At 36.8% G+C, this 22571-nt stretch overlaps 12 protein-coding genes across 12 annotated transcripts; 5 read left to right on the top strand and 7 right to left on the bottom strand.

Annotated features, from left to right (window-relative positions):
* Nucleotides 1-577: 577 nt before the first annotated feature.
* SOCG_01237 (uncharacterized protein) lies at nt 578-2762 on the bottom strand. The gene is made up of 3 exons (XM_013164192.1): nt 2368-2762; nt 1130-2316; nt 578-1055 (listed from the first exon to the last, which is right to left on the bottom strand). The coding sequence occupies exons 2-3, from the start codon at nt 1613-1615 to the stop codon at nt 891-893; spliced, it is 651 nt and encodes a 216-aa protein (XP_013019646.1). The 5' UTR covers nt 1616-2316; nt 2368-2762; the 3' UTR covers nt 578-890.
* SOCG_01236 (5-formyltetrahydrofolate cyclo-ligase) lies at nt 1451-3020 on the top strand. The gene is made up of 5 exons (XM_013164191.1): nt 1451-2153; nt 2198-2326; nt 2375-2500; nt 2560-2721; nt 2767-3020. The coding sequence occupies exons 1-5, from the start codon at nt 2069-2071 to the stop codon at nt 2892-2894; spliced, it is 630 nt and encodes a 209-aa protein (XP_013019645.1). The 5' UTR covers nt 1451-2068; the 3' UTR covers nt 2895-3020.
* Nucleotides 2878-5273, bottom strand: SOCG_01235 (ATP citrate synthase subunit 1). The gene is made up of 3 exons (XM_013164190.1): nt 4998-5273; nt 4862-4935; nt 2878-4706 (listed from the first exon to the last, which is right to left on the bottom strand). Exons 1-3 carry the CDS (start codon nt 5158-5160, stop codon nt 3093-3095), a joined length of 1851 nt encoding a protein of 616 aa, XP_013019644.1. The 5' UTR covers nt 5161-5273; the 3' UTR covers nt 2878-3092.
* A 234-nt stretch (nt 5274-5507) lies between these two features.
* Nucleotides 5508-7878, bottom strand: SOCG_01234 (F-box protein Pof10). Its single transcript, XM_013164189.1, has 2 exons — nt 7757-7878; nt 5508-7710 (listed from the first exon to the last, which is right to left on the bottom strand). The coding sequence occupies exons 1-2, from the start codon at nt 7815-7817 to the stop codon at nt 5825-5827; spliced, it is 1947 nt and encodes a 648-aa protein (XP_013019643.1). The 5' UTR covers nt 7818-7878; the 3' UTR covers nt 5508-5824.
* Nucleotides 7879-7970: 92 nt separating this feature from the next.
* SOCG_01233 (atypical/RIO/RIO2 protein kinase) lies at nt 7971-9445 on the bottom strand. Its single transcript, XM_013164188.1, has 2 exons — nt 9285-9445; nt 7971-9183 (listed from the first exon to the last, which is right to left on the bottom strand). Exons 1-2 carry the CDS (start codon nt 9348-9350, stop codon nt 8188-8190), a joined length of 1062 nt encoding a protein of 353 aa, XP_013019642.1. The 5' UTR covers nt 9351-9445; the 3' UTR covers nt 7971-8187.
* Nucleotides 9446-9532: 87 nt separating this feature from the next.
* Nucleotides 9533-12055, bottom strand: SOCG_01232 (MutL family protein Mlh1). Its single transcript, XM_013164187.1, has 4 exons — nt 11881-12055; nt 11672-11809; nt 11443-11615; nt 9533-11391 (listed from the first exon to the last, which is right to left on the bottom strand). Exons 1-4 carry the CDS (start codon nt 11956-11958, stop codon nt 9696-9698), a joined length of 2085 nt encoding a protein of 694 aa, XP_013019641.1. The 5' UTR covers nt 11959-12055; the 3' UTR covers nt 9533-9695.
* Nucleotides 12056-12122: 67 nt separating this feature from the next.
* Nucleotides 12123-14444, top strand: SOCG_01231 (uncharacterized protein). Its single transcript, XM_013164186.1, has 4 exons — nt 12123-12349; nt 12404-12667; nt 12721-12845; nt 12905-14444. The coding sequence occupies exons 1-4, from the start codon at nt 12221-12223 to the stop codon at nt 14397-14399; spliced, it is 2013 nt and encodes a 670-aa protein (XP_013019640.1). The 5' UTR covers nt 12123-12220; the 3' UTR covers nt 14400-14444.
* SOCG_01230 (RSC complex subunit Rsc9) lies at nt 14405-17188 on the bottom strand. Its single transcript, XM_013164185.1, has 4 exons — nt 16800-17188; nt 16681-16752; nt 16525-16601; nt 14405-16462 (listed from the first exon to the last, which is right to left on the bottom strand). Exons 1-4 carry the CDS (start codon nt 16895-16897, stop codon nt 14562-14564), a joined length of 2148 nt encoding a protein of 715 aa, XP_013019639.1. The 5' UTR covers nt 16898-17188; the 3' UTR covers nt 14405-14561.
* Nucleotides 17189-17370: 182 nt separating this feature from the next.
* SOCG_01229 (RNase P and RNase MRP subunit) lies at nt 17371-18416 on the top strand. Its single transcript, XM_013164184.1, has 2 exons — nt 17371-18093; nt 18148-18416. Exons 1-2 carry the CDS (start codon nt 17592-17594, stop codon nt 18294-18296), a joined length of 651 nt encoding a protein of 216 aa, XP_013019638.1. The 5' UTR covers nt 17371-17591; the 3' UTR covers nt 18297-18416.
* Nucleotides 18359-19342, top strand: SOCG_01228 (GINS complex subunit Sld5). Its single transcript, XM_013164183.1, has one exon. It carries the CDS (start codon nt 18620-18622, stop codon nt 19262-19264), a length of 645 nt encoding a protein of 214 aa, XP_013019637.1. The 5' UTR covers nt 18359-18619; the 3' UTR covers nt 19265-19342.
* Nucleotides 19343-19431: 89 nt separating this feature from the next.
* Nucleotides 19432-20536, bottom strand: SOCG_01227 (m7G(5')pppN diphosphatase; the record flags this gene model as incomplete). Its single annotated transcript, XM_013164182.1, has 4 exons — nt 19432-19640; nt 19694-19881; nt 19967-20172; nt 20225-20536. 4 exons carry the CDS (start codon nt 20534-20536, stop codon nt 19432-19434), a joined length of 915 nt encoding a protein of 304 aa, XP_013019636.1.
* A 295-nt stretch (nt 20537-20831) lies between these two features.
* Nucleotides 20832-22544, top strand: SOCG_01226 (calreticulin/calnexin). Its single transcript, XM_013164181.1, has 2 exons — nt 20832-21134; nt 21214-22544. Exons 1-2 carry the CDS (start codon nt 21039-21041, stop codon nt 22303-22305), a joined length of 1188 nt encoding a protein of 395 aa, XP_013019635.1. The 5' UTR covers nt 20832-21038; the 3' UTR covers nt 22306-22544.
* Nucleotides 22545-22571: the final 27 nt, after the last annotated feature.

Genomic DNA, 22571 nt, shown 5'->3' with positions numbered 1-22571 from the left:
TGTGGTAAAGACACTCGTAGGCCGATGGTTTCTTAGATATGCTACAAAACGTTATGCTGCCTTAATCTTTATAACGTCTGAATGTTGTATTATACTTAATTTGTTTAGCATACTACTATAAAGCGTGCTTTATCTATTATAAGGAGACTTAATATTCTTCCATAAAACCGTCTTGAACAACGAAAGGAAGTTGCAGGTTCACCCAGAATATCATCTTATCACGTTACCCGCAGGTGACATATTTATCTTGTTTATATGATAAAAAAATATGTGAACAGAATGTTTAAAAAGTTCTGAACAGAGTCTTCTCACATTAGTTGAGTACCTCAGTAGCATCATTAGTAAAGAATAATTATAAGAAATTATATATTACTTAAGTGAAGTCTTGCAATCAATTCTGGTGCGACCATTCAGTGCTAACATGTAAAGGTATGCATGCAATGCACAAACAAATCACTGCTCAAGGTGCCTTTGCAAGTATCTATATGTTCAATAAAAATATAAGCATAAACAATAAGTTATCATGAAATGAAAATCATAATTCATTGTTGAATGTGAATGACATTAACAATCATGGGGAAATAGTTACGACTGATTTTATTATTGAGTATTCATAAATACTTGGAAGTCAATTCTGCAAAAATGCATTATGAGACAATAGAAGCCATTCGTCTTTATTCAATGTGTGCTACCTTAGAACAAATCATCAGAATTGTTACATACTTGGTATAAACATGATGCAAAAGATAGAGATAAAGTAATTTGCGAAGTAATAAATAAATTCTTGATTGGCTCTTAAAAAGTAATTAATGAGTTGGCAAAGAGTATGTCAACACAACTTAAACTAAATATTACCACAATTGAAAAATAACAAGGCCGATAAATAAAAATTAGTTTAATAGTAAATGAAGAGTAGAAAATCGGATTGCCGGAAATCTTGTTAAATGACGAAGAAGCAGAAATGCCTGACGAATGCAATCTAATATCCATTTAGAGGAAGGCGATTTCATAAAGTAGCAAGCAGCTAGAAATACGACAGAGTTCTTTAAAAAAAGCTAATATAGTTAGAATTGAAGCTATTGATTATGATTTTCTCCTTTTACTTTTCTTCACTAAGACTTTAGCATACCTTTAGACAGTATAGGAAAGGCCGAATTAGAGAAGCTAAGCTTCTCTTTATGGATAACGCGCCCACTCTGCAATTCTCTTTGTAATACAGCAAAATAATCCTTTCTGTTAAGGCAGTTAACTCTAAATTAACTCTTTCCAAAGAAGCTTGCATGGCAGTAAGCTTTGCTTGCTGTTGCTGGAGAAGCCATGCTTGATTTTGAAATTCATCATTACTTATAGTAGACAGTGATAGACTCTCAACAGCCTTTTTGGGAAGGTCAATCTTGCGTACAGGGTAGGAGATATGCTCTGCAATTACTGGTGATAATTCACACGTATGTCTTTTTTCTTCTGTGTTTGGTGATACTTTGCATGGTAAATTAGAATATTTTTGAATATCAATATGTCCTGTAGATATAAGTTTCCATAGCTCTTCTTTGCTGATGAAGGAAAGTCTTTGTACTGTCATTTCCTTTTCTGACAGAGGAATTTCGTTGTCAGTCATCGCTATTATAAAGGATCATAACTTTGCTTTTATATTTGCATTATATTGTCATGTGTGCTGTGTTCTTCAGTTCTTCAGTTCTTCAAAATTCAACGGTTTGAAGAGGTAGAAGCAGATATAGGTGAATGTGAGTTTGAATGAAGTGTTACAATCTAGACATAGTAATTATCTCCAAATGGATTAAATCCTTCTCGATTTACTTTTCCAAAATAGTTCAAAATCATTATACGTGTTTTCGCAATTCAAGTCCCAAGCCCAATTACAGACTCGCCAAACTGTATTGAAAGCATATTTCACCAAATTTTTAACGCATAACTCATTCAGCTTTATTTTTTTTTATATACAGTTTATTCTTAATTACAGAGGCCTTTAAAGTGACTTGACTTATTATTCTATCTGAATATTGAGCTTTTCGTGAAACAATCAAAGAAACAAATATACTTAGCGTTCAGCATGACTCAGGTCTATAAGAAAAAGATTCGGTCGTTAATGTCAAAAGTACTAGCTGATTTGAGTGACCAACTGATTGAAGCTGAATGTAAATAAACGATATTTGATGCAAGCTTAACTGACTCATACAAGCTAGTTCTGTTTGTGAAAAAGTTTTAAGTCTTCCTGAATGGATAAAGAGCAAAAATGTTTGCCTTTTTATGAGCATGCCTCATATGGAAATACGCACTCATGAACTTGTTCACCAAGCTCTGAAACAAGGTTAGTACCAACCATCTTACTTGTTAAGTAAAAATGCTTACTCCATAGGAAAAAATGTTTTTTTACCCAAATGTGAAGGACGCCATACAATGTCAATGTATCAAGTATACAGTACTGATCAGTTGATCATAAATAAATGGCAAATTCCTGAACCAGACGGGTTGTCTCCAAAAGGTTTGCAAAAAAAAAAAGAAAAAAATTGGCTCCTTGATCATTAACAAACAAAAAACTAGTAATGGATGATGAAATTTACTGTGACCTAATAATAATGCCCGGCGTAGCCTTCGATTCAAACTTGGCACGGCTTGGTCATGGCAGAGGTTATTATGATGATTTTATTCATCGTTACAAGGCTTGGTGTTCTCAAAATAGTTCCAGATGCGACATTTATAAAGGTATGGTAAGCTTTCTTTGAATCAATTTACTAAGTCGAAACTCAGTTGGGATATGTTTGTCGGAACAAGTTCTTCCAAATCACCAAATTCCTATGAGCCCTCTAGACGAGTTTCTTGACTTACTTATTACTCCTGAAAACATATATCAAAGACACAATACCGCGAAAGAATGAACTACTGCTGCATTATCAAAATAATAAATCTAAAGCTCGTTTAGACTACAGTGATGTACTCATAGATATTATTCATTTCAATCTACTGAAAAGAGGAAGGATGTAATGACAAGACTTAAAAACGTAGCAAAAAAGTATAAGAAGATTTAAAACCATAAACCAAAAAATAGTAAAGAAGTGGCAAAATTATCAATCAAGTTAAGAAAGATACAAAAAGTCGTCCCAAGGATGGCGATAGAGTGGTGCTCTTAAGCGCTTTTGATCTAAGTGATGACCAATAAGACCTATACTACGTCCAAGAACAAACATGCCGTTCAAAATACCCAAGTTGATATATTCGTTGGCCTCTTCCAAGGTGAACTCGCCGCAATTACGGAGTAAGTCAACAAAACATATCGCAATACAGCCATCAACGTTCAAAATTAGATTATCTTTTTTCGAAGTAGTAACATTCTCGACTGCTAAAGCATAGTCTAGAAGTTTGGTAGAAGGGAAATGTTTTTTGACATACTGCTTTACCAACTCAACACGAAGGTCCGGGTTGTTTCTACTCTTAATTCTGTGGCCAATACCAGGAATAAGTTTGTTAGCTTTTCTGCAGCTATCAACGAAGGCTCGGGGAGATAGACCAGAGTCAAATGCTTTTGAAAATTCTTGTGCAGCACCATCCAAGGCTCCACCGAATCGGGTACCGATGGTAAGCAAACCAGAAACTAAAGAAGAAATTAAATCCTTACCAGCTCTTGTGGTAATAATGGTGTTCATGGCACCTGAGACACAAGGCCCATGATCAGCTGTGAGTTGAAGAATCATTTCTAAAAACTTTGTAGCGTAGGAAGGAAGACGGCGACGGAACCATAATAGAGAAATAACACCTCCAATTCCAAGGTCATCTTCAAAAACTTTGCTAATAGGGACGTTGCTATAGGTTAATTCAGGACCGCGGTCGTTTGAGATAGAGCAAATAAAGGAAGACGGCTTACGGACCATGCTCAATTCTTTTGCCCAAGCATAGTCCAATGGAATATTTGGAGGGGTTTGATCAGGTTTGGGAGTGAGATCGCCCTTATTCACAAGTTCTTCATAAACGCTATGTAACACGGCTGGAAGATTCTCAAATGTATCGGGAACGTATATGCCAGCGTTTCTCATAGCGTTGTTTTTAGCTACTGCCGTCTCCATTTCAGAGTTCGCAAAGGAACCAGCATGACCAAATTGAACCTCAGTCTTGAACATGCTAGAGCAAGTACCGATAGCCCATGCGACAATGGGTTTTTTTATAGTACCATTCTTGATGGCTTCAATAACCCGATACTCTTCAACACCACCGACTTCACCAAGTAAAACCATCAACTTACAGTCAGGATCGGCTTCAAAACGCAAAAGATGGTCAATGAAAGTTGTACCAGGATAGCGATCACCACCGATAGCAATACCTTCATACACACCATCAGTGTTATGAGAGATGATATTGTTTAATTCGTTAGACATACCACCTGACTTGGAAACATATGCGACAGAGCCAGGGCGATAAAGTTTTGATGCAACTATGTTATCCATCATACCTCCTGTGTTACCAATTTTAAAGCATCCTGGCTTAATACCGCCGACAGTCGCTGGTCCAATAATAACGACATTTTTTTCTTTGGACTTTAGTAGAATCTCACGAGCGCGTCGTTCAGGTACACCTTCGGCAATAATAGCAATACAGCGGATCTGAGGATAATCCATTAATTCCATGGTTGAAGGGAAGGCGCTACGACTGGACGCAAAATTTACAACGACATCAACGTCAGGATGTTTAGTGCAAGCCTATAGTTTACGTTAGGTACCAAGAACGCTTTAACCTTTCTGATAGCTACCGTCAATCCATTCCGTAAATCAACCATTGAATCTTTCATCAAATTCTTATGTCCTTAGAGAATTCTCAAGTTGCTTTTTCGTATGGCTAACACATGCATACATACCTCTTCCACCGAACGGTAAACTGGCAGGAGAATCTCCTTGGTTCCCCAGTACATTTTGGTAATACTTTGGCCGCCTGATTCAAATATTAATATGGAAACAGAATTGAAAAAAAAAAAAAGAAAAATTTTTAATTACCAAAAGTGTAAATTATGGCTGCAACAGAGGGTACTTGTCTACCACACAAATAGTCAAAATCGAGCATTCCTTGGACGGCCTTTGTTTGCATTCCGTAAACAAAGGACCTAGTCTCCTTAGAGAAAAGCTCATATGCAGGCTTCTGTGCCATCTTCGAAGTCATTTTCTTAAACTTCCGTTTGAAAAAGGTAGAAGTTCCCAATTCTTGGAAGCCTTACAATACTCGTTTAGCGGTACGCTTACGATGTAAGCTTAACTTCAGATATAGAGACGGAGTGTATTATGTTACTAGATTTCTTACATAAATTCATTTAAATAGGTAAACAAACGAAAATAAATTATATATAAAAATGTTTTATTTACGGGTCGTGAAATTTTATAAAGTGCAATTGACGAATGTTAAAAAAAAGAAAGTTATAATTTTAAGTAGATGAGTCACGTTGAGTCTGTACAAGAAAACTACAATTAACGTATGTACAGTGACTTTATATATATGCAAGATGCGTCAAAGGAAGTCGTTCTTTTTTTATATTTTGTTAGTTATTATCTACAATTATCTAATTAAGTTTCCAGTTGCATTCTCTTTATTAACACTTCATCTTTTAAAAAAACTGCTCGCTTAGTTCATAGTTGATAATCCACGATCACAGAAGTTATTTAATGATTACCACAATCGGTAACTTTCAAAAATGAAACCCATAAATAAAATTTTAAATAAAAAACCCTTTTCCTTTGTGCCCTTTATTTTGTCTTTCTTCTATATCTACTCAACTTTAATATACAGAGACTAAATAAGAGAATAATAAAGAAAACTTACAGCGTTCTAACTAGTTACCTTCAAGCGAAAGCCTCATCGCAAGCTCAATTTGTTCCTCTTCTGTTAATTCGGTGATACCTACATCAGGAGTCATAGCTTCAGAAGGACCAGCTTCTGAGCTCGAAGGTATGGGGGTTTCCGGTTGAGGAGCAGTTTCTCTTAACAAATCCTGCTCAGCAGCTGACTCTCGTAACCGTCTCATCTCTTCTTCTTCTGATAGCATAGTAGCATAAGCCAGCAACTCCTCTTCGGAAAGATCAGCTAAACCTTCATTCAAATGTCGTGCTAATTTGCGTTGTAATTCCAACTTTTCTTGCTTCTCCTGTCTTTCTTCTGCAATCTGATTTAGTCCTAGCATGATTTCTCTTTCAACTTCATTCTTCGTATACTCTCCAACTCTTGAAGGACTATCCCACGTAGTCATTGGCTTGGGTGGAGCGACTATGCGAGATCTTTTGTTCATATGTACTTTAGGAACTACATATGACCACGCTTTCACATGCTTACCTAGACTTAAAACGCCTTTCAGACTCATGGGGTTGGAATCCAATACTATGCATCGTACTGCATCACGCCTTGCTGGATTTCTAGCTCCAGACAGGTTTCTTAATAGATTTCCTGAGATAACGTCATAAATCGCACTGAATCCCGTAGAGGATCCAACCACTATAACAGCTTCATTGATATAAAGGTCGGAAATAGGCGAACCAAGAAATACAGGAATCGTCTTTAATACAGGATGCCTGAACTCTTTAAAACGACTATTAACTATATACACATTCCCGTTGTCATCACCAACAGATAATAGACGAGCATTATTTCCAACAATTGGCTTATTAATAACTCTTTCATTCGTATCCAAACACAAGCACACGGGGTTTCCTTGAAGGTGGATTACCAAAGATTCAACGTGGGAAGGATCAAAATCGAAACTTGTGACTTTATTAAAAGAGAATCTTAATAAGGAATTCTTTGGTGCTCCCAAAGAAACAAATACAAAATTTGCAGGTTCATCAACTGCTAACAAACAGGGAGGCTCTTCGTCATCACTTAAGACCCGTTTTCTAGAGGCAAACAAAATTGGATGTACTTTTACCGACTGTAGTGGTCCATTCACAACATATAACATATAGGTACCAGTGGCGTAATTGAAAGTATCTATGATTAAAAATTTGAACCGTGGTCGGTAACAAACTGAAAGTATCTGAGAAGTAGAAAATCTAAAGCTTCGTAAACAGACACCAGTCCGAACATCCCAACAATTTACGCTTCCGTCGTCAGCTCCGGTGATCATACCTATCTCCCCTATCGGAGGAAGGTCGCCAGGATAGACATCCATACAAGTTATAGCATCATTATGAGAATCCATAAAATATCGGAACTTACGCCCACTTTCCGCTTGTCGGGTCATTATGATGGCGCCAACACGACCATCCACGAAACCAAATCCGAAAATTTGTTTATGTAATCTCATAACAGTAAGCGTATGGATAAGGGATCCATCTGAGCTAGCATGCAACACGGACCTCTCAACTTTTCCAGTATTTGGATCTGAGATTGATATAGATCCCGTAAGCCGGTTACCAGCAAATAAACGCCCACTTAGGAAATCGTAATACAAATCAGTCAATTGCCCGACACGACAATCATATTGAACAGTCTGACCTTTTCCACGCTCATATGCTCTGGTAATAGCTGATCTTAGTAGATACTCCTGTCTCCAGGTTCCATTGCCTAGGGGACTGAATTCATGAAACTCGTTTGCAACGAAATGATGGAAAAATGCAGTACGCCAGCTTAAATCATCAGACAGCAATCTGTTCCAAAACTTACAAGTGCATTGAATCGATAATAAGGAGCGCGGTTCTAGAAAAGAAAAGATTATAATTAGGATTTCTATGAACACGTTAGAAATTGCCGAAACGTCATTCAAGACGCATACCTTTTGGTAAATTTTGTATGCCCAATCCTTTTATTTCATTTGGACTTTGAATACTGTTCATTCCTTTGGTGGTAATGAAATTGACGATTTTTGCGTTTGGTGCTTGGCAAGTTGTTGATGGCGATAACTAATTACAATCGACTTGTACTACAAAGTTGCGCTTTTTCGACAGAAAATTTTATAAAATGATAGAACTAAATAGAATTTATAATGCATTCATATGAATAAAAAACCACAAGCAATCTCTGATTTTAACTTCTAAAAATCTACATAGTACAGCCTAAAGGATTAAAAAAAAAAGACTAAGATACCTCTATAAAATTATTGCTTATAATATCCTAAATCAAATATATCCATTATTACCAATAACCAAAAATATTCTCAATAATCGCCCTAAAATTCCCTGAAAATAAGCAGCCGCTACCAGAATTTTATTCTTCTTCCCCTTCTTCCTCTTGTTCCTCTTCAGAACTTTCGTCCTCTCGTCCTTCGTTCTCCTCCAATTCACCCTTGCTCTTTCTTTCTTCGATATCTTTCCTATATCGTTCCAATTCCTTCGCCTGCTTTTTATTAAAACCGGTGGCTTCAACAAGCACATCCAAGGAATTTTCTTTCTCCATACTTACAATTTCGTCAAAGTTAGGAATAGGGCCTTCATATAGATAGTGCTTTTTAAAATAATCAACAATGCAATTTAAATCCCTCTCAAAGTACCACTTAGCATCAGGGTGGTTAGTAGATACCATCTGAGGAAAGTCAATAATAACTGGTGTACCATCTTCATGGACGATGATATTGAACTCATTATAATCACCATGAATCAAACCATTTCTCGCAAACCGTACTAAAATATCTATAAGTTTCTGATAAAGATCAGCAGGGTCTCGCACTTCCTCAATTGCTCGCAAAGGAAAAGCATCAATAAATTCCATAATAACGCAATGTCTAGAATGATCAATTGGTTTGGGGATAGGAAATCCATGCTCGTAGAGGATTTTCATAAATGTATACTCTTTTGTAGCTGCCAACCGAGAGAGGTATTGCCATGAGCTTGTTTTTCTGTTTCTTAGATAGTCTCTGTTATTCTTTACGCTACGGAAAGAGGTTCTTCCCAAACGATGAATTTTTAAGATATATTGCTTTCCCTTCTGATCGCTAACGACATATACATCCGACTCTTTTCCAACTCCAATTTGATTACCAACAGAGTATACACTTGCACGTTTCGATAATGCTTTCATGGCAAGATAATCATAACCAGCAGAGGTCAATCTGTATCCGTCATAGCTGATATGAGGCATCTTGGCAATTAGCTTTGTCATATATAAAACAGACAAAGACTTAGCACAGGTGCCACCTCTTAACTTCGCAATTTGATTGATCATAGTAGTAGGAACAACTTCATGGTTACGACTTCCCATTTCAACCTATATGTATTAGCTTATCGTATTTTATTTTCAAACAATTATCAGGCTAGGAAAAACAATCATTGTCTTTTGGCATTGAGTGCTTTCAAAATTTTACATACTGCTGTTAAAGTTCGAAAATCCTCTGCGGACAAGTACCTCATTGATTTAATGTTTAGATTAACCATCTCGAATAAACTATTTTCAGATATTCCTAAAAAAAGTGATGGGGTATTGAAAAGTGGTGTTGTGTCGCGCTGGCAACACCAAATGCTGAAATAGTAACAATACCAATAGGCATGTACAGTAATGACCAAAAAGTTCATTCATTTTCAATTACCACCACTTTTTCTAAATTACGCTTAAATTAGGAAATAGTTTTAATTTACGAGTATTTATTTATTTTTTTCTTTTCACGTTGTATGCTATACAATCGCGTTGCATACTTTTAATAAAGGTAATCCTCTTTCCTTGAGTAACAATTAATCAACATTTCCTTTTACTAAACATAGCTATTCAATCATCATAACATATTAACAACGCTCAAAGACGGTATACAAACGTGGCAGACTAGCGACCTGAAAAATGGCCATCTGCTCAAAAAGCTCTTTGGGACAAATCAATCTTCGCCGAAATTCTGGAAAAAAAAACTCTTCCAATATCCTCTCCATGTATGATATCTCTTCAGAAGTAGCATTGTCTGGTAATAGCCTTATTGGCACGTAAAATTTTGCCAAAGCTTTCATGACTCCTTCTAAACAAGCTCGTTCATCTAACCAGTCAACATAATCAGGCGAAATTCCCTTCAGAAATAACGGTAACCTATTTACGAACGGCTTGTAACCCTTGCTTAGACAGGGTAGAGCGCTAAGAAATCCTTCAGCAGATATCTCTATAGAAAAATATTCATTTAACATATCCCTCCTGGCTATCAAAAGTTTTCTGGTTTTCTGATAGAGCTCTACATCCTCGTCTGTAAATGAGACAGCTAGGATCTTTTCAAGAGGAATTGGCGGATTCATGTAAATTTTCCCATAATTGGCAAATTCAGTTAGACAAATTTGGTAGAAAAAATGATAAGCTAACTTTCCGTAATCAACTAGATATAAACCGATATTATGCTGAATTGCTGCAATCCTCTTATTTGGGCATACCAACCCAACATATTTATGCTCCGAAAGAATGTTGGTAGCTAATAAATGCATAGAATTCAGTACTTCATTCTGAAGTTGTCTAATACTTTCTAACTCACATGGAATAATAATTCCATCTTCGACTTCTTCCCTCACGTCATCTTCCATTGCTTTTTGAGGTGAAGGAGACGGATTCGACTCAGCAGGCGTTTCTTCATTTGCAACTTCCTTACTTTGAGAATGTTGTATATCTGAATTCAAAGCTGCAGACTTTTGGGAGGATGAAAACATTGCCTTTATACTTTGTTCCCTGGGGTCGGTGCGTACCATATTGTTTTCGTATATCTTTTTGTTTTTTTGCGAAGGAAGTTCAGGAGTTTTAACCATTGTAATACTTGGGATTGTGGTCTGCATAGTAAATGAACGCTGTTCATCCGTGTTTTTCAAAAGCTCCGCCAGCTTATCACTTATTGCACCGATTATTTCGTGATCGTAGAGAAAGTGAACTATTCGTTTAGAAGGGTGAAAATTCACGTCTACTTGCTCTGGCTTCATTGAGAGAGATAAATAAACGAAATAGGAGGCGCCCTTATGCAAAAACTTCGAATAGGTTTCGTCAATGGCATTTTTCAATTCAATAGATTCCACGAGTCGATTGTTGATAAATACTATAAAAATGCTTTTCTTATCCTCATAATCTGCGCTGCTAATTAAGCCATCCGCGTGAAAGCTCTCCACGTTGATAGTTCCTTCCGGAATTTTCAATGCTTTCAAGTGCTTTACAGCAAGAGTTCCGAAGACATGACGGATCTTGTCTTTTATAGAAAGCCTGGAACTAAGAGAAATAGAGGCAACAGTTTCGCCAACTTTTTTGCAAGAGAACGACACCTTCTCTGAATGAATGGCATATTTCTGCATCAGGTTCAGAATTCGACGATACTCTTCGTTAGCATGTTTCAAAGCGGCCTTTCTTCCAGGAACATTGTAAAAAATATCCTCAACAGTTATTACCGTGCCTTGTTTGCCTGCACAAGGTTGAGGAGCTGAGGTGTTATGGGGAGCTGTAGGAGCCAGCTTACCGTCGACGTAAAAGGCTCTAATTTAAAGGGTGAGATTTTTTCTGAATATAACATGTGATGACGCATACCTCCAAGCATGTAAATCTCCCTCGCGTTTCGTTGTAATCGTCACTTTGGCAACATGGCTAATACTAGCTAAAGCTTCACCACGAAACCCAAATGTCTGGATTTGTTGCAAATCTTCGAATTTTTCTAATTTTGATGTACTAAAGCGTTGACAGAGGTAAGGCAAGTCATCATACTGAGTCAAGTTAGTTCCAGTTGTAAAACTCATGAGAAATATATGACTTTCCATACATGGATTCCTGCACCATTATCTGAAATCTGCAAAAGTTTCAACCCACCATCTTTTAACAGGACCTCTATCGACGTGCTTCCAGCATCCAAAGCATTCTCTAACAATTCCTTAACAGCATTTTCTGGACGTTCTATAATCTGCGGACAGAGTTAGCAAAATGAAATAGTTAAATTAAATTTGGGTGTCCCAATTTAGAATCAAAACTAACTTCACCAGCAGCAATTTTATTTACAACAGTCGGATCTAAAGGTTTTATACGTCTCAGTTGATAATCATCTTTTTTCATAACCTATACACTTTTACGTATTATACGTATATTATTAGAACATAAAAATACTCTTGTCCTTATAATTTTCACGTTTCACTCTTTGTCTGGAGTTCCACGAAGTGATCAGATATGGTGTACATTAAGGTGATAATTAGGTTGGCGATGCGAAACGATAATACGTTAAAAAGGTAGTGTTTCGTATGAAAATTTAGACCTGTAGAGAACGATACTTTTGAATTCTCAACCCTTCAAGTTTTTGGGTTATAGGTTTTGTGGAAAAATGGGAAAAGCAAACGTTAGAAGAAGGAATCAAAGAAAAAATAGGTTAAATCCTTTAAAGAAACAAGATGGAGCCATCAAGGAATTGCCCTTGGATCTAAAAGAAAGTGCTTTACCAGTTCTTTCGAGAGTAAGTGCTCAGAGAAAGCCTTCAGGGAGCTATTTCTAACTGACTAAAATTTAGCTTGAAAATCCCGAAGCGAAAGAAAGATCATGGGCTGCTAGTGCTATTTCTAGTATCATTGTTAGCAGCTCAGAGGGACGCTTGCAGTTATTAAAGAATGGACTTGTTTCTAAGCTTATGAATCGTTTGACCGATGACTCTATTGAGGTCGTTGTCGAAGTTACAGGTGCTCTTCGAAATCTTGTCATCGAGGAGGAATATGCTGTCCTTATAGACTTGTACAGAAAAAACATTCTTGCTCCTTTAGGGACTTGGCAGGACAAGGTATGAATACCTTTGAAGTGGTGTGATGTTTGAATGCTAATGATTCGACTCAGATTGATTCGTTTATAGAAAACATCGTACAAGAGAAAACGAAGTTAGAAAGTTACGAAGACAAAGGATTCTTTAGCTGTCTTTGCGCTATAGCTGAAAATGTCGCATCTTTGTATCTTAATCTTGGGTATGTATTTGATCCATATTTTTCTGTAATCAATTCTTGGCTTCTTGTTAACCATTTAGTGAAACAACTTTTCAAGTCCTTAACTCTCTTAACCAAAGGAATGTGCTTTCATTTCTTTTCCGCTTAATTGTACCTGCGGCTAAGGTTCCCTTGCCTGTCGTTGAAACATCATTACAAGCTTTATTTACTTTAACCGATGATAACGACAATGGTCTAATGTCTTTCCTTCAAAATCCTAACAATACACCCGATGCTATTATTGATCTTCTTCACTTTTACATGAAGAGTGATTCACCTCTAGCAAAGGTTTACTCAGTAGGCTGTTTATTCAATATTTATCAATCTAAAGTGGTTGCTAAAAATTTTGGTGAGCTTTTATCTTCTGAAAGCTTGTTGGAAATTTTATCTAATGAATCTCTTCCCATTTTAACAGCTTTGCTTCCAGATGAGCAATCTTACCTGAATTTCGTTGATCGTGATTTACAATCTTTTAAAAAGAACGGAGTCACTCAGCTTAAGGACGAGGAAGCAATCCTTTCTCCCGATCTTTTGGTAGTACCCGCTGCTTTGGAAATCCTGTCCTCTTTGACATCTCTGCTTCAGAGCCTTGCCGAGGGTCATGTTGAGGAAGAGTTTGGAGATTCTTTCGTTGCAGAAGATGATAGCAGCAAAAACTTGGAGGATCTATCAAGTATTGTTGATGAGGAACCAATGAACTCAGATCAGCCCATGGACGTTGATAATGCAAGCAATGAAAAGTCCAATTCCAAACTAATTGAATATATGCTTGACTCTGTTTTACCAAAGTTAAGCTCATACTTTAGTTGGCTTTCGAAGTTTTCCTCCAATGATGTCCCCTCTAATTTGAGAAGTTATTTGTTAGAAGTTTCTGAAAGAACCATAGAATGCTTGAACAATGTATCATGGTCCTGCAATGGTGTCTTTAATGATATTTCTGATTCTTCTAAAAAGTGGAAAATGCAGGCTACCCAACTCGTACAGTGGCTTTTCCAAAGTATATTTGCAGGGTTACATAACAACTCTTGGCCATTTAGCGCTGATACCTTCACAGTTAGTTGTGGGCTGCTTTGGGCAGCTGCTAGAGCCGCCCCAGAAGTTTCAAATTCAATTACTGCTGAAGACATCACCTCGTTAATTCATTATGCTTCAGCTCATGGATCTTTAGATGCACAGGTCCGCATTTTTGGTGCTTTTGCTACCTTAGGTCGCACTGACAACATTTCAGTTAATGAAATAATAGGACAGACTTTGTTTTCTTGTCTTTCCTTGTCAGAGCCTAATCCACAATTAACCGTTGAAGCACTAAACACTATATACGACGTTTATGGCGATAAATCTTATCCTTATGACGGCCCTGTTTTCCAGCAGAGGAACTATTTACAAACGTTGGCTGAGTCTTTACCCAAGATTTCTCAAATGGTTAAACGTATAAATCGTAAAAGCGATGGTTTGCTACGCTTTCGAGCTGAGGAAGCTTTGGAAAATTTGGATGCATTTATTGAATACAAACAGTCGGAATATACTGGTAATTAGCTTTTTTGGTAATAATGTTAATAAATCTTGGCAAATACTATAGGATTATAAGTACTTTTATATGTTAACATGAATGTAATTAAACCTTAAATCGACAACATTTCGTTGACTTTCATTAAATACTTCTATAAATTACAATGACCCAGTCTCGTTTTTTTTTTCTTATATTTGACCAAGAAGCATTTCACTCACGTACGGTGCAACTGCAGGATTCATCGTACTAACTTCAAGAACATGTCCTTCGATGGCTGAAAACAGCATTTTTCCTTGCTTTGATCGAACAAGATTACGAAGAACTAGAGTCGCCGTCAATGCAATACCGGTCGCATCACCACGCTCATCCACAGCAGTTAAAAGCAACGGAATCCGGAATTCTCTTGAGGGAAATAACTTCCGACCGTCAGAATTTGTATTTTGAATATTATTATCATATAAATGAGTCAAAATGTGCTTTAACAAACGCTGATGAGACGTTTCTGATGGTCCACCTGACAAATCAGTATGTACTTGATAAGTACAATCTCCCCATCGACATCGCATTTCTTCTAATACCTGAGGGAAGATATGTAATTCCTGAATATGTGCCCACGTTAATTTAGTACCCATGACAGTATCTCCGCATAAAGTGCCATCATTATTTTTCCACCTGCAAACCTGAAATTTTTCTCCTATTGTAGAAACTGGAAGTTCTCTTCGCTTAATTCCATTGATAACGTATTCTACCGGAAGTAAGGGAGTTGACACTGTCATAGCCCTAGCGTTATAAAATGCATGACTAGATACCTTAATAAAATCTGCAGGACTGATAGCCATTAGACCAGGACCTTGAGCCCTTTCCATATCAGAGCAGTACATTTGCCAGATATCGGTTTGCAATACATAATCATCTGGACTAGCTTCAAAGCAACAACTCATCCATTTCACTGAACGCTCAGGTTCTCGGAGTAAAGTAAGTTGCTGAAGCTCATATTGTGGAAGGGGCAAAAATGATGCTTTTTGTAAGGGTTTGGGACTTTGCACATCTGTTTTTTCGCTATTTGCAATAGCGATCGTTACAAAACGTTCCTGAGCTTGATACATCATCAATCTCGTTAGTTGGTTTACAAGGATCCAAACTGCAGGGTTCGATAGTAATCCCGACGTGTTTGTTCTATAAGTTGTATATTGATATAGGAAGTCAAGTGTTGCTGCCACGAGCTCTTCATTATTTGTCTCAGTTAAAGAAATAATTCTGATAACTACCTTCTCATCCAAATCTTGAAGAAGTCTATTGTTTCGATCGTTCAAAGCAAGGCGAGCGAGAGTTCGTAAAGTGCCAATGAGTACCGCGTTGTCTGATGAATTAAGGAAACTGCACAGGAGTAGATACAAACCAATTTTTTCATCTTGGATACTCAAATGTGAACTGATTGTTTCCGAGATATCTAGACAATAATGAAGAAGTTCCACATTTTCAAAGGTATTGGCACAACGAATGGCAGACTCTAGAACACCTACTATCAGCTCAGTTTTTGCAATTAGCTTTGCATTTTCCACAGAGAGAACAGAGTTTCGCAAAATTAAAGCGATGCTTATTGCTCGATCAAGATATTGAGTGATATCTGTATCGCTGGAGAATTTTTTTAAGAGTGAAATTTGAAAACCCAATGCCTCCACCAAGCATTCAGCCAAAAATGGTAATCTTTCGAGTTTAAACTCCTGATGTCTTTCAAACGATATTTTTACTAAATGACATACTGCCCAATCTACTTCATCTTCTTGTCTTGATTTCAAAGCTAAAGCCATGCGAATCAATAGAGGAGGCCCAGGTAGGCCTTGACCTAATGATTCTTCAATTGTATTCGTTATTCCTGAAGTTCGATCAACTTGTTGCTGTAAAGGAGAATTTACAGGTAAAGGATGAATAGGGATAATTGGAAAAGTTGTATTGGAAAAATTTGCTGCATTGGGTAGAGGTCGATAACTCGAATTTAGTGCTTCTTCGGCGCGTCGTTCAAGCGTAACGGGAGATGGTGGACGAACGCTTTTATAAAAATTTTGCAGCTTATTTAAGTTCTTGACATCTAAACAACTGTTAGCGACTGTATGTAGGCACACAATTTTCAAGCGGAAGAAACCATCTTACCTGCAACTTCTAACGTATCGCTTGGAGTAAAAGAGGGTGAAGTGTTGAATGTTCTAACTCGTTGAAGAATATTGTTTCTAATTCACAGTCAGTATTTCCAGATCTAGGCTAACGTAATTAAAATGAAAGGCAAGGCAATCAAACTCAACAACGTACCTATTCAAAGTTTGTTCTAAAAGATGTGGAGGAGGACATTGCAAATGCCACATATCAAACATTTCCCATGCACTGTCATTCACAGTTAGGATGCATCTTCGGAGAGATTAAGAACGTACATCAAGTTTTTAAAATATATATTTTCTAGACTTTTGGGAGCCCTAGTTGGATCTAATTGGCGAAATTCCCCAGCGAGGTCAGACCATCCATTTTGCATATTATTTACGGCATCATAACCACCTTGCTTCTTTACTTTCCTATATAATTCAAAAAGAGATATTGGCTTTCTCGTTACTTTTGGAATTGCTTCAACGCTGATCCTATACGCCCAATCATGTTAATCCTGCGTCTTGTTTTTTCTATGCAAGTAGACTTTACAAACCCTCGATCGCGCGCAAATAATTCAACTTTAGAAAGGAAACTTTCCTCTTCATTTAGTTGTTTAGATTCATCATAAATATTTTCATACACAGTATTTTTGATGACTTGTGACATTTAGCACTTTGGTTATTTCCTTGGTTCGTTTCCTGCCTCAGGAACCCTTACCGAAGCAAGGGAAACCCCCACCTCATGCTTTAGTGGGTAGTACGTTCAGTAAAAAAAATAAAGAGGGTGTTGAAGGTCCCCCACCTAGATTTTTGAATCCCACATAGCCCGTATTATAGAATAACTTATTGCTTTTCTTACTATTATGGTTTGCCTACCTATTGGTAATATTACTAAATCCTCATAGAGAAACTTCAATATGGGAAACGTACGCGAATACCTTTTTCAGAATTATGTTCGAGAGGAAGTAAGAAACCTCTGCTATCGTGTAAATTTGTCATTGCATTTTTTTCAAAATCCATTAATTTCTTATATTATTATTTTCAGCGTGTCATTGTCCTTTTGTATCACTTGGTTTTTTATTCATGGAAGATCCTATTTACAAGTCCTTAAAACGTACAAATGCCAAAGAGCATGTCACTCCTGAGAGTCTTGTTCATCAAAGCAAAATTTTAACGAAAGGAGAAGCTGAAGATGTGGTGAATGAAAAACTCGCGTTCAAACCGGTTCTGCTTGTGCCAACAATGTCAGATGGAAAAAGAAAGCAACCCGTAGATCATCGAAGTCAGAAAAAAAAATCCTTATCCTCGAAAGAAAAGCGAGATCTTGGTCTAAATCGAGTACCCAAGCATTTAAAGTATGAACAATATGAACCCTTATACTCCATGTGGTGCAATTACCTTGACGAGGCAATTGGCAATTCCACTGGTGAGTCCCTTCTTGCTAAAATGATTAAAGCAGAGTATCATGGATCCTACATGCGAGTTATTCGCTGCAAAAGTCCTTCTCGAATTGGAATCGAGGGAATTTGCGTACATGAAAGCAAGAATATGCTTTCTCTTGTGACGCGAAACGATACCGTTGTGCGTAAGTAATAATAAAAGCTCCTTTTATTAAGGTATTTAAACTAACATATATTAGGAATTCCAAAAACTGATTCTATAATGCAAGTTATTGCTAATATGTCTAATAGACGTTTGGTAATAGAACTTTACGCTCATCACTTACTTCTTCGGGCTGGCGATCGATCCAACAGGCGGTATAAAGGGAAAAGCACGATAGACTTGTAATAGTATAGTTTTGTAATTTATAGTATGGAATTGGACTTTAAAGGTTTTTTTTATTAATATTACAATTTTTTAAGATTATAAAAAACCTAACTAATATCAACGTCTAAGACAGTAATCAATAACAGTTTAAAAGGTCAAAAATTCATGCTAATAACTCACAAATAGCTGATACTTTGCATTGAAAGGTCGCTTAATTAAGCTGTTATTAAGCTTCGTCTGCTTTCATTACGCTGCTGTAACTTTTGACTTCACCTTCTAAAAATATATCCAATATTATTAACAAACGCCTTATAAGTCACTAACTTACTGTTTTAAAAAAAGAAATGGATTGGGATGTGGACGAACTGCTAGCTGAACCAACAACAGAAGTCGAGCAAGATTACTCTTCCCTCTGCACACAATGGTTAAATGAGCGCATGGCTCCTGAATTGCTTCCTTTCGCGGAAGATGTAGTTACAAGGGTTACAGAAAGACTTCGTGCTCAACTAGAGACTTTACAAAGTTCCATTGGAACTGCCAATGCCACTGGCTATCGTAGCGTGCTAATTCAAATTGAGCTTGAACGAATTAAATTTGTTTTAAGATCTTATTTACGGACAAGACTGAGCAAAATTGATGACTATGGTCAGTATATTCAGGCGAATCCAAGTGTCCTCCTAAATTTATCATCAACTGAACGACAGTACCTTTTACGGCATCAACAACTCTTACATAGGCACTATATGACCTCTTTTCTTCGTGAACTTCCTATGAAGATGAATAAGCTGGACGACACAATTGGAAGGACCAGTATGGTAGCAGCGCCTGACATGGATAGTCCCGTTTTCTGTATGGTTAATGAAACTATTGAAGAAAATCTTCGGGTGGCAGAAAATGAGTATGTGACTCTGGACCGCGGCGATATTTTGCTTTTGAAGTATTCGGCTATCGCAAATTATGTTCGTGCAGGAGCTGTTTCCCTTATTTAACTTTTTTTTTCTTCTGTATTCTATAGACTTTAAAAACAATATTAATTCCTTAAAGTATAAATACAACAATGCTCTTATCAATATTCAACTACATTCTGAGCAATCCTATATCTATTCTCCCATTATTCAACAGACAGTATTGGCTTTTTGAACATGCATTCCGTATTTTAGTCAGAAGCATTTGTTAAATCGTTAAACAAATAATGCTGTTCCCCAATACCATAAGTTAACGTCTTTTCAGCATAGCCACTTTTGCAGCTTTGCAGTCTTTCGATCACATCGTCCAAAAGGATAGCACGTCCGACTGATGACCCTTCGCCAGTTTCATGATCAACATGCATAATGTGAACATGCAAATGATAGTAAGAAGGAGGATCTAAAATAACGTTAGAAAGTCAAGTCTTTAATACTCCCGAAAAAAATACATACAATGAACGAATAGCTTTAACTGGTTTTTATGTACAGGGAACTTTTTTGGAACATCGTTAAGCACACGAGAGCGGACATTTTCTAACAAGTCTAAGTGTTCCAAAGTCAAATCCCGAATGCTTGCTAAGTCATCTCTGTGGACAATAGCCATCAAATTCAAGGACGACATAGTTTGTCGATCCCACTTTCTAAAAAAAATAAGTTAGGAAAGCACATATCACTCACATCAAAGAAGGATGCGAGCTTCAAGCATCACAAATCGTTCAAACATACAAGTCCGGTAAAACAAGAAACCCAGTTTTTTTATCACAATCTTCTAGGACTATACGTTCTGCTTCAGCCACATGATCAAGAATGTTCTTCACCCATTTAATTTGAGGACCCCGTTGAGTTTCTATAAACGGTTTGACAATTTGAAGATACATCTCTGGAGTTTCCCGAACCATTCTGCGCTTCTGGGCCGAGTACTTTCGAATATGCTACAATAATAGGTTAAATTATCAACATCCAGAAAATCGAAGCACAACTTACATTTTCCGCAGCAGGCCATATCAAAGTAGTTTTCAAAGAAGGGAGATCATTGCTTTGAAGGAAAGTATTAAGGTACCAATGGAAAACGTCGTTGTTTTGCACGAGTCGAGTTTCCTGAATATACTTTGGGATTTCCTGAAGATTAATACAATGCAAATCAAAAGCTGTCTTTTCCAATAGCACCAATGCGACCTTATTCTCGATGTAGCCGTAAAGTGTTACTATCTTGCTCTTTGTATCCTCCTTTAGTACTTTTTCGTATTGGAATTTTTGCAGCAGCCTGATTTTCTCAATAGACGTTGTTTCGCTCATTTTGGTTATTGAGTTACGCTTGGGCTTTTGGTATAGCAGTAGTTTACACAGAAAAGAAGGCACGTACTACACGTAATAATCATAGATATGTAGCTTTTCTACAATCTATTCAAAATTAATAAACAATGAGACTTTCATAAGTACAGTCTTTGATCAAAATCGTCTATAAACTTGCTGATGATTTTTGACTAAAGTTGAGGATTGGCTTTCAACCCTTTGATCCATTTTCAATATTAACTGTTGTTTTAGCTTATGCTACTTCAAAAAAATTGAAAAAATGATCTTTGCAGTGCGATGTCAGTAACGTAAATGAGCGTAAGCAACATAACAAAACAACACGACAACGAGTGAAAGACTATACCTTTCTATATTCTGACGTTTTTCTTTGTTTTTTCATTTCTACATGCACTAGAATAAACCTTTAACAATTGACTATCGACTTGTAACTTTACAAGACTCTTTATTGTCTTCATGTACAATTTTGGCTCGAGTCCTTGAAGATATGAATATTTTTCAATTAATTTCCATAATTGCAATCACTTACTTTCAGTCAATGCCAACGGTATTGGCAGTTCAGCTGAACGCTAAAACTTACAAGGTACGTATGTCCGCTGAATTACGGGAAAATTAGAAGTCGAATAAATTATAGAAGCTTATTTGAATTAACTATTTGTTAGCCATGTATCGTTCCAGCAGTATTTACTGAACAATTTACAGAAAAAGACTTGGAAAGCTGGAGCCATCGTTGGTTTTTACCTTCGGACAGTGCGATAGGATCCTTCAAGTTGGTGGAAGCGCCAAACAGACTGTTGGCAAATGAGTATGGACTTATAACAACTGCTCCTGGGAAACGACATGTTGTCTTCAGTGATATCGACGTACCGATTACAAGGGAAAGTTCTTCTATACCGATTACTCTGTCTTTTCAGATAAAGCCAACTGCCCATTGGGATTGTGGGCATGCAAATATAAAGCTCCTCAGTCAGAAAGATTCAACTAATGAAGATAATGAAGCGACTTTTCCCCTTATAGAATTTGGTGTAAAAAAATGCGGCTTGTATGATTATGCATATTTTTCTTTTGGTAGTTATGAAAACCAATTTGTTTATCATCTAAAAAATCCTCCTCGAAGCGGGTTGACAGACTATGTTACGAATATGTACACGCTAATTTTGAAGAATGATAAATTTACTATCCGAAGGAATAAGCAAGTCCTTGCCCATGGGAATGTACAAGATGCGTTTTCAAAATCGCCTGTTAAGCATTCGTCGTTCCAGCAGCGAATCAGTCATGCAGAAGAAGCTACTTTAAAAATTCCCTGTTACAGTCCAACTAATGTATTTCTTCTTCTTTTATTACGGAATGCTTCATATGCCTTTACTTCAACGCGAATCGAGCTAGATGCATGGAGTGAATTACCCGGTATCTTCATGAATAACATATATTTCGGATTCTCTGAGAGCGATGCTTCACTTTTTGAAAATGAGATGTTTGATATAAAAAATTTGTTAGAATCTAACCAAAATATAAACAGATTTGGATCTGATGGAAGGATAAAGGTCTTATTGAAGCTAATAATAATTAGCTTGAAAACATTATGGTTGAGCGTATTTGATGCCACATATGGCAACCTTTATAACTACTTTTACGATACTTGGATTACAGAAGGATTGTGTTTACCGAAAGAAACATTCCAATCTCTTCACCATGCTGTACTGGTCCTTTCTGTAGTTATTTCTCCAGTTATTTACTGGATGCTTAAATCCTGAAAGCGTATAGCAAACAGGTTTGCTGTATGAATGGTTATCATGTTCAATTTTATATATTCGATGAATGAAATACGTGAATGGTTTTTGTTTTATGCTTAGAAATTTCATTCATAGACCTGCATAGAGCGAGTATAAATAATTAATTTACAAAAACAATGAAAAAAGAAAAATTTATATTCTCAGTTTCTATCTATGTTCTGACTTCTACTTGACTACCGCTTTAACAGGTTCACTCACTTGTCAAGTACTAACACGCTCACCTACTA

The sequence above is a fragment of the Schizosaccharomyces octosporus genome (assembly GCF_000150505.1).
Source record: "Schizosaccharomyces octosporus yFS286 unplaced genomic scaffold supercont6.3, whole genome shotgun sequence".
Classification (NCBI taxonomy): domain Eukaryota; kingdom Fungi; phylum Ascomycota; class Schizosaccharomycetes; order Schizosaccharomycetales; family Schizosaccharomycetaceae; genus Schizosaccharomyces; species Schizosaccharomyces octosporus.
This window is presented reverse-complemented; position numbering and strand designations above follow the sequence as displayed.